Below are 12,096 nucleotides of genomic sequence, written 5' to 3' on the forward strand. Positions count from 1 at the left end.
CTCGCTGCCCCATGCCTCATCTGTAAAATGGGCACAGCAGCACCCGCCTCACAGGATGGCTACGAAGATGAAGTGAGAGAAAGCCGGTGAAGTGAGGTCCCCTGAAGCTGGGTCCTGGGAGACACGCCCCAGGCTCTTATTGGCATGACCGGTGCCCAGAACACAGCAGAGCATGACTCCTGAATGGAGGGCTCTGACGGCCATCTGTGAAGGCAGATGACTTGGATCCTGGGGAAAAGGTCCCTGTGCGGTGACTGGGGAGCATGATCAAAGGGCGTGAGTGTTTAACTTGTGGACATTTCAAACATACAGGGTAATAGTGGGATTACGAGCCATGGGCATCCGATCTCCAGTTTTGGCAGACACTGATCCACCGCCCATGCTTCTGTACGGGTGACCTGCTCCTCGCCAACGCCCCGACCCACGTGCTGGATGGGCTTTAAGCAAATTGCCTGTGCAAAAAGAGCAATTTTATGCTTTACATTCTCAAAGGAGCTTTCAAAAAGGAAACACATAATCATATATGATTCCTCATGGCTTATGGCTTTGTGACTTATGGCTTAGATGAAGGCGGCTTTATTTTCAAGGGGAAGGTCGAAGAGAGGCTGGGGGGTCAGGGAGCAGCCAAAGGCTCTGGGCTAGGAGTCCAGGGCTCTTTCCAGGACATCTGGGAAAGCTCGTGGATCTCAAACACTCCCCCACTCCAGACTCTAACTAGATTTTTTTGTTTTTGTTTTTGTTTTGAGAGAGAGAGCGGCGCACACAAGAGAAGGCAAGGGCTGGGGAGGGGCAGAGGAAGAGGGAGAGAGAGAGAGAGACTGACTCTTGGGCAGGCTCCACATCCAGCACAGAGCCTGATGTGGGGTCTTGATCTCAACCACCCTGAGATCACCACCTCAGCCAAAATCCAGAGTGTGGCACTTAACCGAACTGAGCCCCCCAGTGCCCCACGTCTGACTAGTTCTTAATCATCTTTGAGCCAGTCCGAGATATTCCACCTCAAAAAATCTAATAGTAGCAGTCTTTTCCTCAAAGAAAAAAAAAAAAAAAACAAGTTAATGGATGGAATTCTCAATTGCAAGTTCTCCTCTCCTATTTTCCTTGAACCTTATGGTCTCTGCGTCCATTTGTCTGCAACGGAGTGGTGGTAGACCACAGAGTGAATAAATAAAATAGTGAAATAAGATTAACAGAAAACCCTGGAAACAGCTGAGCAGTGTAATCTGACAGCTTTCTGTGGACACATCTGCTTGTGGTTGTGATCTTGTATTCTGCAGTATGAGACATGTTCCACAAGTGAAATCGCTCCTGCTTCATGACGACGTGATGAGCAACATTAGGTTCCGAGTCCTGTAAGTGGCGTGGTGTCCCAGGTGTTCCTCCACCTGGCGGGACGTCTCAGCAGCTGATCCAGGTGGAGGGAGGCAGGGCCAGAGCCCAGGTTCGGGGAGAACCTGCCAGGAGGGGCTATGGCTGACTCTCCTGTCCAATTCCCAAGAGCCAGTGCACAGCGGGCAGGAATTTCCAAGGAAGGGGGGGCAGAGTGAGGCAAGCAGGTTGGGCCCCTCTGAGGGTAGATGGATAAATGGAGCTAAGCAGAAAACTAGTTCTCATACAAGAAGTCCGCCCTGCCCCCCCACCTCAGAATACTTTCTTATTGAGCGTAAGGCCCAAGACAAATACCCACACTGGGGGATTTTCCAGCACAGATTCTCTGGTTCCTTTATTCTTGGGGTTTGCTTTCTGTTGGCTGCTACAGCTCTCGCACCCCTGAGCTAACATGTCACGTACACCCCAGTGAAGACCGAGTCCTGAGTGAACCCCCCTCCACCGGGCCCTGGCTGCTCCCCACCCCCCAAGCTCCAGAAACTCAGTTCAATGCGAAATGGGGAAACTGGCTTCGGGTCTAGCGTGTAAGGAAGGAGAAAGGGAGGTGGAAATTGACTTCGAAGAGCAATTGCGGGGCTACCAAACTGGAGTGCAGGTGGGGACCTAAAGCAGACCGACTCTTCTGAGGACATCACCCTGCCAGGCCTATCAGGACCCAGCCAGCCTCCGCTCCTCCATCCCCGCTGTCACCCCAGGCAGGCCTGGGGGTTCCGGGCACAGCTGGTTCCTGGCTCACCTGCCATGACGTCATCTCTTTCATCTCTTGGAGGCCACCGGCTTCTCCCTGCTTTTCTGGCATTTGAGGACTCGTCTCCCTTGGCTTATTAGACTGGATGAGACTCAAAGAAAGACACAGCACACGATTTTTAAATAACTTTATAATTTCCCGATGGATTTAGTTTGTGAATAAAAAAGAAAAAAAATGGACAAAGTGTTTACAATAATTATCAAGGCAAAGTTGACTATAACACAATTTCTTTGTAATGTCATTATCCTGTCAGTAACACGACTCCGGCCGTCTCACTCTCTCTCTCACACACACACATGCACACACACACAGTTGAAGGCAGCAGGTGCATTTGCATCACAGACACCATCATTGCGGCTGCTACTGTCACAAGGAACTCAAGCTAAAAGGGGTCCGCGCCCAGGGCCCCCAGTGCCTCTCACTCAAGTGCTGCACTTGTCTTCAGGGGCAGAGGGGGGCAGATCCCAGGCAGACATCAGGTCTCCACCCTGGACAGCCCGGTGTGCTCTGCAGGACCCCGGGCCAGTGGACTAATCCCGCATGGGCAGGCTGGCGGGTTGTGGCGCTCAGGTGGGTCTGGCTGCATCAGAGCATGAATGCAATACTGGTGTGGCGTGGAGAGAAGGGCCAGGCTTGGAGCGCTTGTGCTGGCCCAGGGGGTAGTTCACCTCAGGCTTCACAGGGATCCCGTTCTTGGCTGACCATGGCATCTCTGGGGCCAAAGGAGACAGCCTGGGCATGGGAGATGTGGGGTCTAAAAGCTTCAAGGGCAAGACTCTGGGGCCTGAAGCCAGAAGGAACTGAGATCTGAGTATAATTCGTCAGCCTGGATTGTGGGCTCCAGGCTGGCCCAGGCTGGGCCCGTGCTGGCTGGGTCCCTGGCTGACATAGCACCAAGTGGGCGGGAGAGCGGGTCTGTGGCCTGCACGGGGCTGCCGCCGGCTGCGCGGCTGCAGGGCCAAGCCCGGGTTACCACACAGTATTAGGCACACAGAGCTGGGAGCAAGTGGGTGGTTATGGGGTCTCAAACTTTGAAACGTCTACCCAGAGGTCCTGAGGATGTAAAGGAGACCCTGGCACCAGTGGGACTCTCTGAGCCCCGGATTCCAAGTCTTACTCAGTAGCTCTCTCACTCAGGCAGTCGCCAACCTGGAGGGTGGCCACTGGCGTTTTCCAAGGGACTAGCCCAGCTGCCACCTCAGCCAGCTTGGGAGGAAGCAGGGAGGAGTTTGGCTGCCCCATAGCTTGAATTCCTTTATTAACATGATATCGTTTTGCATTTCTTAAAACACAGCTCTTTAACTTTTCAGTTCTACAAACTACTTTTTAATATCTTAATAATCTCAACAATGGACACAATGTAACTGCCCCAATGCTCTGAACCACACAGACAATATTGACAAGCAGAGAAACAAAAGAGAAGGCGGGATGGGACAAAAATCCGCTCCCTGCAAATCAATCCCTAAAACCACCTTTCCCCCAAGAGAGTCAGGAGGAGAAACACCTACAAGAGGGTCACAGCACTCGCCAAACACATTGGGAAAAAAATCAGGAGACACTTGGTTACAGTTTTGACACTAAAAAGTCTGGAAACAGTTTTTGCTTAAAAAGAGTAAGTAAAGACAGCCATTTTGTTCAGAAGGATTTCCCTGTAATGTGTGTGTGTTTTCTTGCCCAGACATTCCTTTAGTCCACGTGGGGAAAACTCCAGGTTCTTTTTAAATTGTTTCTTTGACCAGTTCAAGTCGCTGTCCTGAGAAGCCCAGGGAGTGGCAGTGATGGATGGGTTGGCCTGGCAGGCTTGGCAAAGGTCAGTGGGCTCTGCTGCATCTACTCTGTCCTCATTTGCTTTCCCACAGCTCTGCACTGTTGCGGGTGGGACATGAGGCTGGGGAGGCAGACATGAGTTACTGATATTATGGACACGGCCCACTGTGACTCAGGAAGGGCGGTGGGAAGGTCACATTCAATGTGGCACCACGTTCTTGATGTGCTCTTTCCTCAGAACCCCTGAGGGTAGCCAGGGGGCCTGTGCTTCATGACTGGGGTCAAAGGGGAGGGCAGGATGGTTCTGGGATCAGCAGAACTCTCTAGCAGCAAATCCAAATGCCAATCCTGAACATCATGGGGAGGGATTAGCTCAGCAGATGACTAAAGCTTGATGATGACTTCCTCTTCTTCTCTGAGGAGTGGGTGAGCCAACGAGCTCCTCGTGGAAAATCAAACAGACTTTTATTGACAAAAGGTACTAAGTCACACTGCCACTATCGACCCTGAAGACAGTCTTGGGTCCCATCTGCTTTACTAGTATTTCTAAAGATCAAGTGTAAGGAAGAGAGAGAAGCACTTAGCTCTTTGTTAGACTATAAGGTACCAGGTTACAGGTTAGAGCTGAGATGGATGTGGGGATTCCCATTCATATTTCTTAATATATTAAAGCCCACTTAAAATCTTTTCCATTTCAAATGGTATCCAAGTCTTTGTAAATCTCAATTCAGATACTTCATCAAGAACTCAGTGAGTACCTGGGATAGAGGTATATGAAAAGATGAGAAAAATCACATTGTATTTTTCAGTCAAGAGCCCCATGTTCAATTCCACCCACTCTTCTTCCTGTCCCTTTTTACAATAACCTTGATTTGGGGTGCAGATCTTCAGGTGCTAAGGGGCAACTAGACTTGCCAATAGAGTGGACAAATTTGGTGAATATAACAGGCGACCTGCAGTGAGTGTTCAGACTACAGACCTTCCTCAGCAGCTGAGTGACCTTGTGAAACCATGAACACTAGAAAAGTGCCATGTATTGATAAGTCTTTGTGTGACGGGCACTACGCAATTAGGAAAAGGTGGCCTGATGAATGATCTCAACTCAATAAGATACTCTTAAGTGCTAGACACTGTAGTAATTTTGCCCTTGTAATATAAAATCTGGTCATGTTTGCTATTAAATTTTAGCCAGAACCTACTTTCATCTAGAACCCAGAAGTCCCCAGAACCATTTGAGGCTTTTGATGGCCACCCAGGAGGAATCAAGGAGATTCACAGAAACCAGATGGATGATGGTTGCCCAGAAATTTTTCTTCTCAGAAGCACTTGTCCAGAGGACTTCTAAGGGAAGCAAGAGGAAGGGTTGAAAACAAAAGGGGAAGAAAGGAGGTACAGTGAGAGTCACCCACACAGTGGACAAGTGTGGCAGGTCCTGTATTTGAGAGCAGAAACAGAATGAGTAAGACCCAGGGAGACCTGCTTGCTTCGCAGGTCTAGAGAACAGCAGCTGGGGCTGGGGCCACCTCTCTGGGCATGGCCTCTGCTCCTGCCTGCTCTGCTCTGCAGGAGTCCTACCAAGGGTGTCCTCATCCCTCCGTTCTCTGTGTTATGGTAGATAAAGTGAGATTCTAATACTCCAGGCCTAAAATACAGGGGACCTTCTACAGGATTTACAGGCAGTGCATGGAATTGTGGTGACTGACCACAAACGACCACCACTAACCATCTAACCCCTCCATTTCCCACCTTGCCCGCTTCTGGCCAGCTGGGCTATCAGGAAGCATCGCAGTAAGAAGGTTTTGAGCACAGTCCATTTAAACCTTTGATAGGAAACATTCTACTGTCTCACAGGGAGCCTGTCTGACAGCAGGGAATCAGGGTAGCTGGAGATATGACCATATAAGTTAATGGGACAGTCAAGGGCTGCTGGTGGGAAGATCCTGGACTGACAGCCGTGGTGACTTTCCAGGCAGCATCGGATTCTTGGGGTGAGGTAACTGGGGAGGGGGAAAGAGGGAAATGCAAGACAAAAACATTTAGCTCAGCAACTCTTATCAGAAGATGTGAGTGTCTGGTGGGAGTCTGGCAGGAGAGGTGGTCAAAGGGCTAGACTGGGGTTAAGTGGGCTCTTTCTTGCTGCCTGATTATTTATGACTGCCATTGTCTGGGCTTGGGAAGAAAGCCCTTCAAAATGCCAATACCTTCAACCAGATTTGCAACTTTGGGGTCCATTTTCTGATCTGTGACACGGAGCTGGCCAAGTGCCACGTGGTGTGCGTGGATGTGTTAAGATAACACTATCCACTGTAGCCCCCCTAAACGCTATACTCTTGTGGGGTAACAGCAACAACAATCCTGAACCACCCACCCAATAAGATCCTGAAGACAAGTAAATGACTCAGCCCCCTACCTCCCAAACTCACTCATTCCATTATAATGAGAAATGAGAAAGGCTCATTTGTCAAAGATTCTTCTGGAAAAGATAACCTCTACTAAGACAGAAGGAGCGGGGAGCGTATGCCTTTGAGCGCTCTGACTCAAGCAGTTATGTCTCATAGAGTCCTTCACATTTCTCCCTCACTGAAGAGAGACTTTTGTCAAGGATGGATGCAGCAGTGACTTGCACACAGTAGGCATTTCATAAATATTCTCTGAATGAAAGAGTAGAGGAAGGAATGTGTGAGGGATGAGAAACATTCATTTGTGCCAGAAGGAGATTCCAGACAATGCTCAAGGCTACGGTTCTGGGCGTGCACATCAAGGTTACGTAAAGGTAAAAGGGAGGAAGGTGGGTCATGAACTTCAGCAAATACTGGGCTGCGAGAGCGTGAAACATGGGTGGTGGGATGGCAGAAACATTCTTTTGGGGCTCAGGGGTCTAGAATGCCAATGAAAGATGTTTAGGAGAAACCAGCCCGGGCCCAGGGAGCCATCATCTTCCACAGAAGCAGAGTTGTAGGTGGTGAAGGCAGGCCCTTACGTCAAACCCTTCTCTTTCAGATCCAGATATGTGATCTGACAACCGAAGTATAATAAGGTCAAAGGTCTAAAGCCAGAGGGACCCGGGGGAGAACTGTCTGCACCATCCTCTTGTTAACTGGTTGAGAAGAGCAAGCATGAGTGAGACAGACAGGGCTGGGTAGAGACTCCCAACTTGGGGTATTAGTGTTCACGAAGCCATCATGAGGCCCGCTCGCAGCTCCCCTGCATAAAACATTATATGTGAAAGAAAGTAGAAGAGAAGAGTCAGTTTCTCTTTGTCCCTGTTCTCTCTTTTCCAAATTTTTTTTTTTTAACCATTTTAGGAGAAAGCACCTGTTGTGATATTAGAACACTCAGCTCTCTAGTCCACTGGGAAGTTTCTTTCAATATGTTGAACTCCAAGGAGATTCCTGTTTAGTTCTCATGTCAAGGACAGAAGGAAAAAGGGCTCTCCACTCCATGTCCCTCTGTAAGGGCAGAACCACCAGCTTCCAGAGTTCTCCACTGCTGATGACGGGATGGCAGTTCTTCATGGAAACCTGGCCACTTACCCACCCTGGATATCAGGAGGATCAGTATAGAGACAATACCCAAGGTAGAAAGGCAGAGGTCAGATGCCAGCTGTAGAGAGGCTGGTGGAATCACACTCGAAGGACCAACCAAGATAGGACAGAGTTTGTAGTGTTTGTTGGGTGCCAGGAAGCATCTGGGTGCCCGTTCCTTACAGCTCCTCTTTCTCGGCTCCCGGGTTTACTCTAGCAGCGCTGCCGGGCTGGCTGCTCCCCATGAAGCAGGGTCAGGATGACTCTTCCAACGCGTTGACCACCTGTTCCAGGATGTCGGGGCAGTGATCTGCTATCTGCTGGAGAATGGTATTGGCGAATTCCTGAAGCTCTGCATTGTCCCGTTCACCTTTCTCTAGCTCATTCTGAAGCTGAAAGGGAGAGGAAAGATGGATTTCAGATAAAATAAAGTGATGCTGTTTGCACTGGGCTAACGGTTATTGTTCACGAATAAGGAGATGGCATTTCCAACAACATGGGTGGAACCTGGAGGGCATTATGTGAAGGGAAATAGGCCAGAAAAACAAATACTACATGGTATCACTTCCAAGTGGAATCCGGGGGAGTGGGGAAGAGTCACACTCACAGAAACACAAAGCACAATGGTAGCTACTGAGGCCTGGGGGAGTGGGGGAAATGGGGTGAGATTGGTAAAAGGGTACAAACTTTCAGTTATAATCTGAATAAGGTCTGAGGATCTAATATGTAAAATGATTATAGTTGATTAAATTGTACTGTATAATTAAACATGCTAAGAGAGGGGAGCCTGGGTGGCTCTGTCGGTTGAGTATCTGACTCTTGGTTTCAGCTCAGGTCATGATCTCAAGAGTCATGGGATTGAGCCCCGCATTGGGCTCCGCACCACTGAGCATGGAGCCTACTTGAGGTTCTCTCTCTCCCTCTCCCTCTGCCCCTCCCCCATCTAAAAAATAAATTAATATGCTAAGAAAGTAAAACTGCAATGTTCTCATAAGGAAAAAAAAAGAAGTGATGTGAGATGACAGATGCATTACCTCGAGTGTGGGAATCTTCACCAATGTGTATCAAATCATGTTATACATTTATTATGTCCGTTTTATTTGTCAATTAAACCTTAATAAAGCTGAAAATGAAAAAAAGAAATGACCAAAAAAAGGACAGGCACTTTCTATGGGAAGTCTTCCTGCATCAGAGTTCCCAATCAGGAAAGGGTGTAAGTTAATATCGAGTGTTTGCTCATGAAGGGGTGACTAGTCCAAGTCCCAAAGGCTTGTTAAGCCAGCACAAGTGCTCTCATGCCGGGGGGAACGTTCTCTCTAGTATGTCACAATATCATACCCATCCCCAGCACGGGGGACAGGGGCACATGTGTGATCTCAGATCAGATCTTAATCTTGCATAATGGTCCTTTATCCTGGGGAAACCTGTATTTATTTATTTTTCTTATTTTTATTTTTTAAAGATTTTATTTATTTATTTGACAGAGAGAGATCACATGTAGATGGAGAGGCAGGCAGAGAGAGAGAGAGAGAGGGAAGCAGGATCCCCGCTGAGCAGAGAGCCCGATGCGGGACTCGATCCCAGGACCCTGAGATCATGACCTGAGCCGAAGGCAGCGGCTTAACCCACTGAGCCACCCAGGCGCCCAGAAACCTGTATTTAAAAGACCTTCCCCATTTGCTATAAACCACTTTTATTCAGTATGTCAGATGACCTGCTAATTTAGGCCTCTAATTTAGCTAAAGAGATTACTTGGAGCAACACATAAGATAGTCCTCTGTTTAGGAGTAAGTATAATTCTAACCTCCTATCGTTTCAAACGCTCTCTTGGACATTCCTTCAAGCAGTAAGCCAGCATTTATCGAGGGCCTCCTGTGTGCTAGGTGCTGAAAGATGAATGCATTTGGTTCTTGCTCTGAGATCCATGCAGGTTAATGGAGGAGACAAACATATACACAGATAATTAATTACCGCAAGCGAGGCCCGTGGGCGTGCTACAGGGGAAGACGTGAGAATGACCGCTACGTCCTTGAGGGGTCTGAGAAGACGCTACTACAGGCAGTATGTGATGTGGAGCCTGAGAGCGGAATAGGAGTCTGTAGGGAGATCAAACAAGAGGCTTTCAAGCAGATGAAAGAAATGCAGATGTGAGAGCTATGAAGGGGCTTTGCACAGACCTCGGGAAGACGGAACCTTTCAGTGTGGCTGGAGCATAAGGTAAGGGCACTGCGCAAAGAATGACAGGCAATGAAGCTGAGAAGAGGCAGACCGGGGCTGGCCTGTGGATGGAAAGCTAAGGAGTTCAGATTTAATCTGGTTAAAAAACAAACAAAAAAGGAAGTCTAAGAGCTTTTAAACAGTGCAGTGACATGATCAGCTTTATGTTCTCAGAAGAGAACTGGGAAGATAAAAACACGTTAGACTGAGTGGAAGGAAGAATCAGTCAAGGGAGGTTACTGTGGCAAGCCCAGAGGCCCTGGGGCAGGGCCAGGGGACACGGAGGGCAACAGATGGGCAGGAGACTTCCCAAATGTAGGACTGATGGGAGGTGAAGTTCAGTGAGAGGGGAGGGAGGATCATTCTGATAGCTCTAGCTGGGGACATTAAATAAGACTGAAAATACAGGAGGCAGAGGTTTTTAGGAAAGCAGAGAGATTAAAAATTGAGTTCCAAATGTATTAAGGATACAGGTTCTGGTTAGGCCCTTTGGGTCTCAATGTCAGCCAGCACGGTTTTCTCATTTATAAAATGGGGCAATAACATTCATAGGGTTGTTTTAAGGATTTAGTGGGATATTCATATAAAGTGCAGTACAATGCCTGACACAGAAAATGTCTAACAAATGTTAGATGTTGTTGTAATTATTGCTAAGTTGGTTAAGATTACCTTGACAGAGCATGTTGATTAAAGAGCACACAGAACCAAGTTTTAACTGCACCGCTGACAGAATCTACGTGCCCTGAGCCAAGAATGAGCATGCTGCTGCTTCAAATATATCAAAGAGCTGGGAACAGATTTTGCAATCTTCTTTCTGTTAAATGTTGACTAAAACACCAGGACACGCAAGGACCAGACTGAGACTACACTAAGTCTTGACCCATCTCAAGGTCTGGCTGTGTCGTGTGAATGCGAGTCTCGGAAACGGGGAAACCAAGGAAAGCAGGTGCCTTCTCAATCTAGCCGCACAGACGACAACCCGGAAAGACTGCTAGGTGAGGACGCGACGACTCTCAAATCTCTTGAACAGAACCAAAGTCAACCACACAAAGTAATGGAGGAGGCTGTATGGCTGTTCTGCCTCAGTTTCCCATCTCGGTCCTTCCCAGGAATACCCCAGACATCTTTGGTTTATATTCAGAGCCAGGTGTCTGCACTCACTCTCTACAAGTCACATGTTTATTTCCTATGAAATACCTTCCATTCCCATTTGGCTTCTGTTTGTTAAGTAGATAATCATGAAGTTTCTAATGGGTACATTTTAATTTATTATTTTTTCAGGGTTTTTTTTTTTTTTTTTTTTCTAATTTAAAAAGTACTACAGGGGTGCCTGGGTGGCTCAGTGGGTTAAAGCCTCTGCCTTTGGCTCAGGTCATGATCTCAGGGTCCTGGGATTGAGCCCCACATCTGGCTCTCTGCTCAGCAGGGAGCCTGCTCCCGCCCCACCTCTGCCTGCCTCTCTGCCTACTTGTGATCTCTGTCAAATAAATAAATAAAATCTTAAAAAAAAAAAGTACTACACAAACATTGTAGAAAATTTGGAAAACAAAAGCACCAGGAAAAAAAAGAATGACAATATTAGCATCAAGAGATAACCACTGCTACATATTTTGTTGTATATCCTTTGAGACATTGTTTTATTATATATACAGGTAATTTTAGAAACAAAATGGCAATGACAGTATATAGATTATTTGTGAACTGACTTTGTTTTCACCTAAAAATACACCACAAACACATTTTGAAGCCAAATCCCAAAGGCTCTTTCAGAGCTTGGTAATTAATTCTACTGTTCAGGAGCTAAGAAAATATTTGAAAGGAAAAAAATGATGTGTGGACTGGCTTATCAGATTATAAAACATACTGCAAAAAGCCACTAACTAGAAGAGTATTGTATTGATAAAATTAGATCACTGGGATTTAGAATATGAGCAGGAGTAATTTGAAGTCAATGAATTGTATTAGGTCAACTGGGCCTTGCTGTGGTTAGATTCCTGCTCATACCCTATATGAGCATAAATTTAAAATTACCTAAAGATCTAAATTTAAAAATTATGTTGCAAAGACATAGTCTTCTCATGTACATACAAAACATTCTCCAGAACAGTTAATATGTAAGGCCTTAAAATGAACCTTAATAAATTTAAGACTGAGGTCACATCAAGCATGTATTCCAACCACAATGGTATGAAACTAGAAATCAGTTACAAAAAGAAAATAGAAATTCACAAATATTTGGAGATTAAACAACATGTGACTGAAAAATTGATGGGTCCAGAAAGAAATCAAAAGAGAGATCAAAAAAATACCTTGGGCTGGGGTGCCTGGGTGGCTCAGTGGGTTAAGCCTCTGTCTTCGGCTCAGGTCATGATCTCAGGGTCCTGGGATCGAGCCCCGCATTGGGCTCTCTGCTCAGCAGGGAGCCTGCTTCCCCACCCTCTCTCTGCCTAC

The 12,096-nt window shown here is 47.1% G+C and overlaps 1 protein-coding gene across 4 annotated transcripts in view; it reads right to left on the reverse strand.

Annotated features, from left to right (window-relative positions):
- Positions 1-2,249: 2,249 nt before the first annotated feature.
- ERC1 (ELKS/RAB6-interacting/CAST family member 1) overlaps positions 2,250-12,096 on the reverse strand; it is a 559,355-nt gene continuing 549,508 nt past the window's right edge. For all 4 annotated transcript variants that reach the window (XM_047740148.1, XM_047740147.1, XM_047740146.1 and 1 more), the window contains one exon: positions 2,250-7,820. In XM_047740148.1, the coding sequence (XP_047596104.1) occupies positions 7,683-7,820 (138 nt within the window). In that variant the 3' untranslated portion in view covers positions 2,250-7,682. The remainder of the gene's footprint in view (positions 7,821-12,096) is intronic.

This window comes from Lutra lutra, chromosome 8 (assembly GCF_902655055.1).
Source record: "Lutra lutra chromosome 8, mLutLut1.2, whole genome shotgun sequence".
Taxonomy (NCBI): domain Eukaryota; kingdom Metazoa; phylum Chordata; class Mammalia; order Carnivora; family Mustelidae; genus Lutra; species Lutra lutra.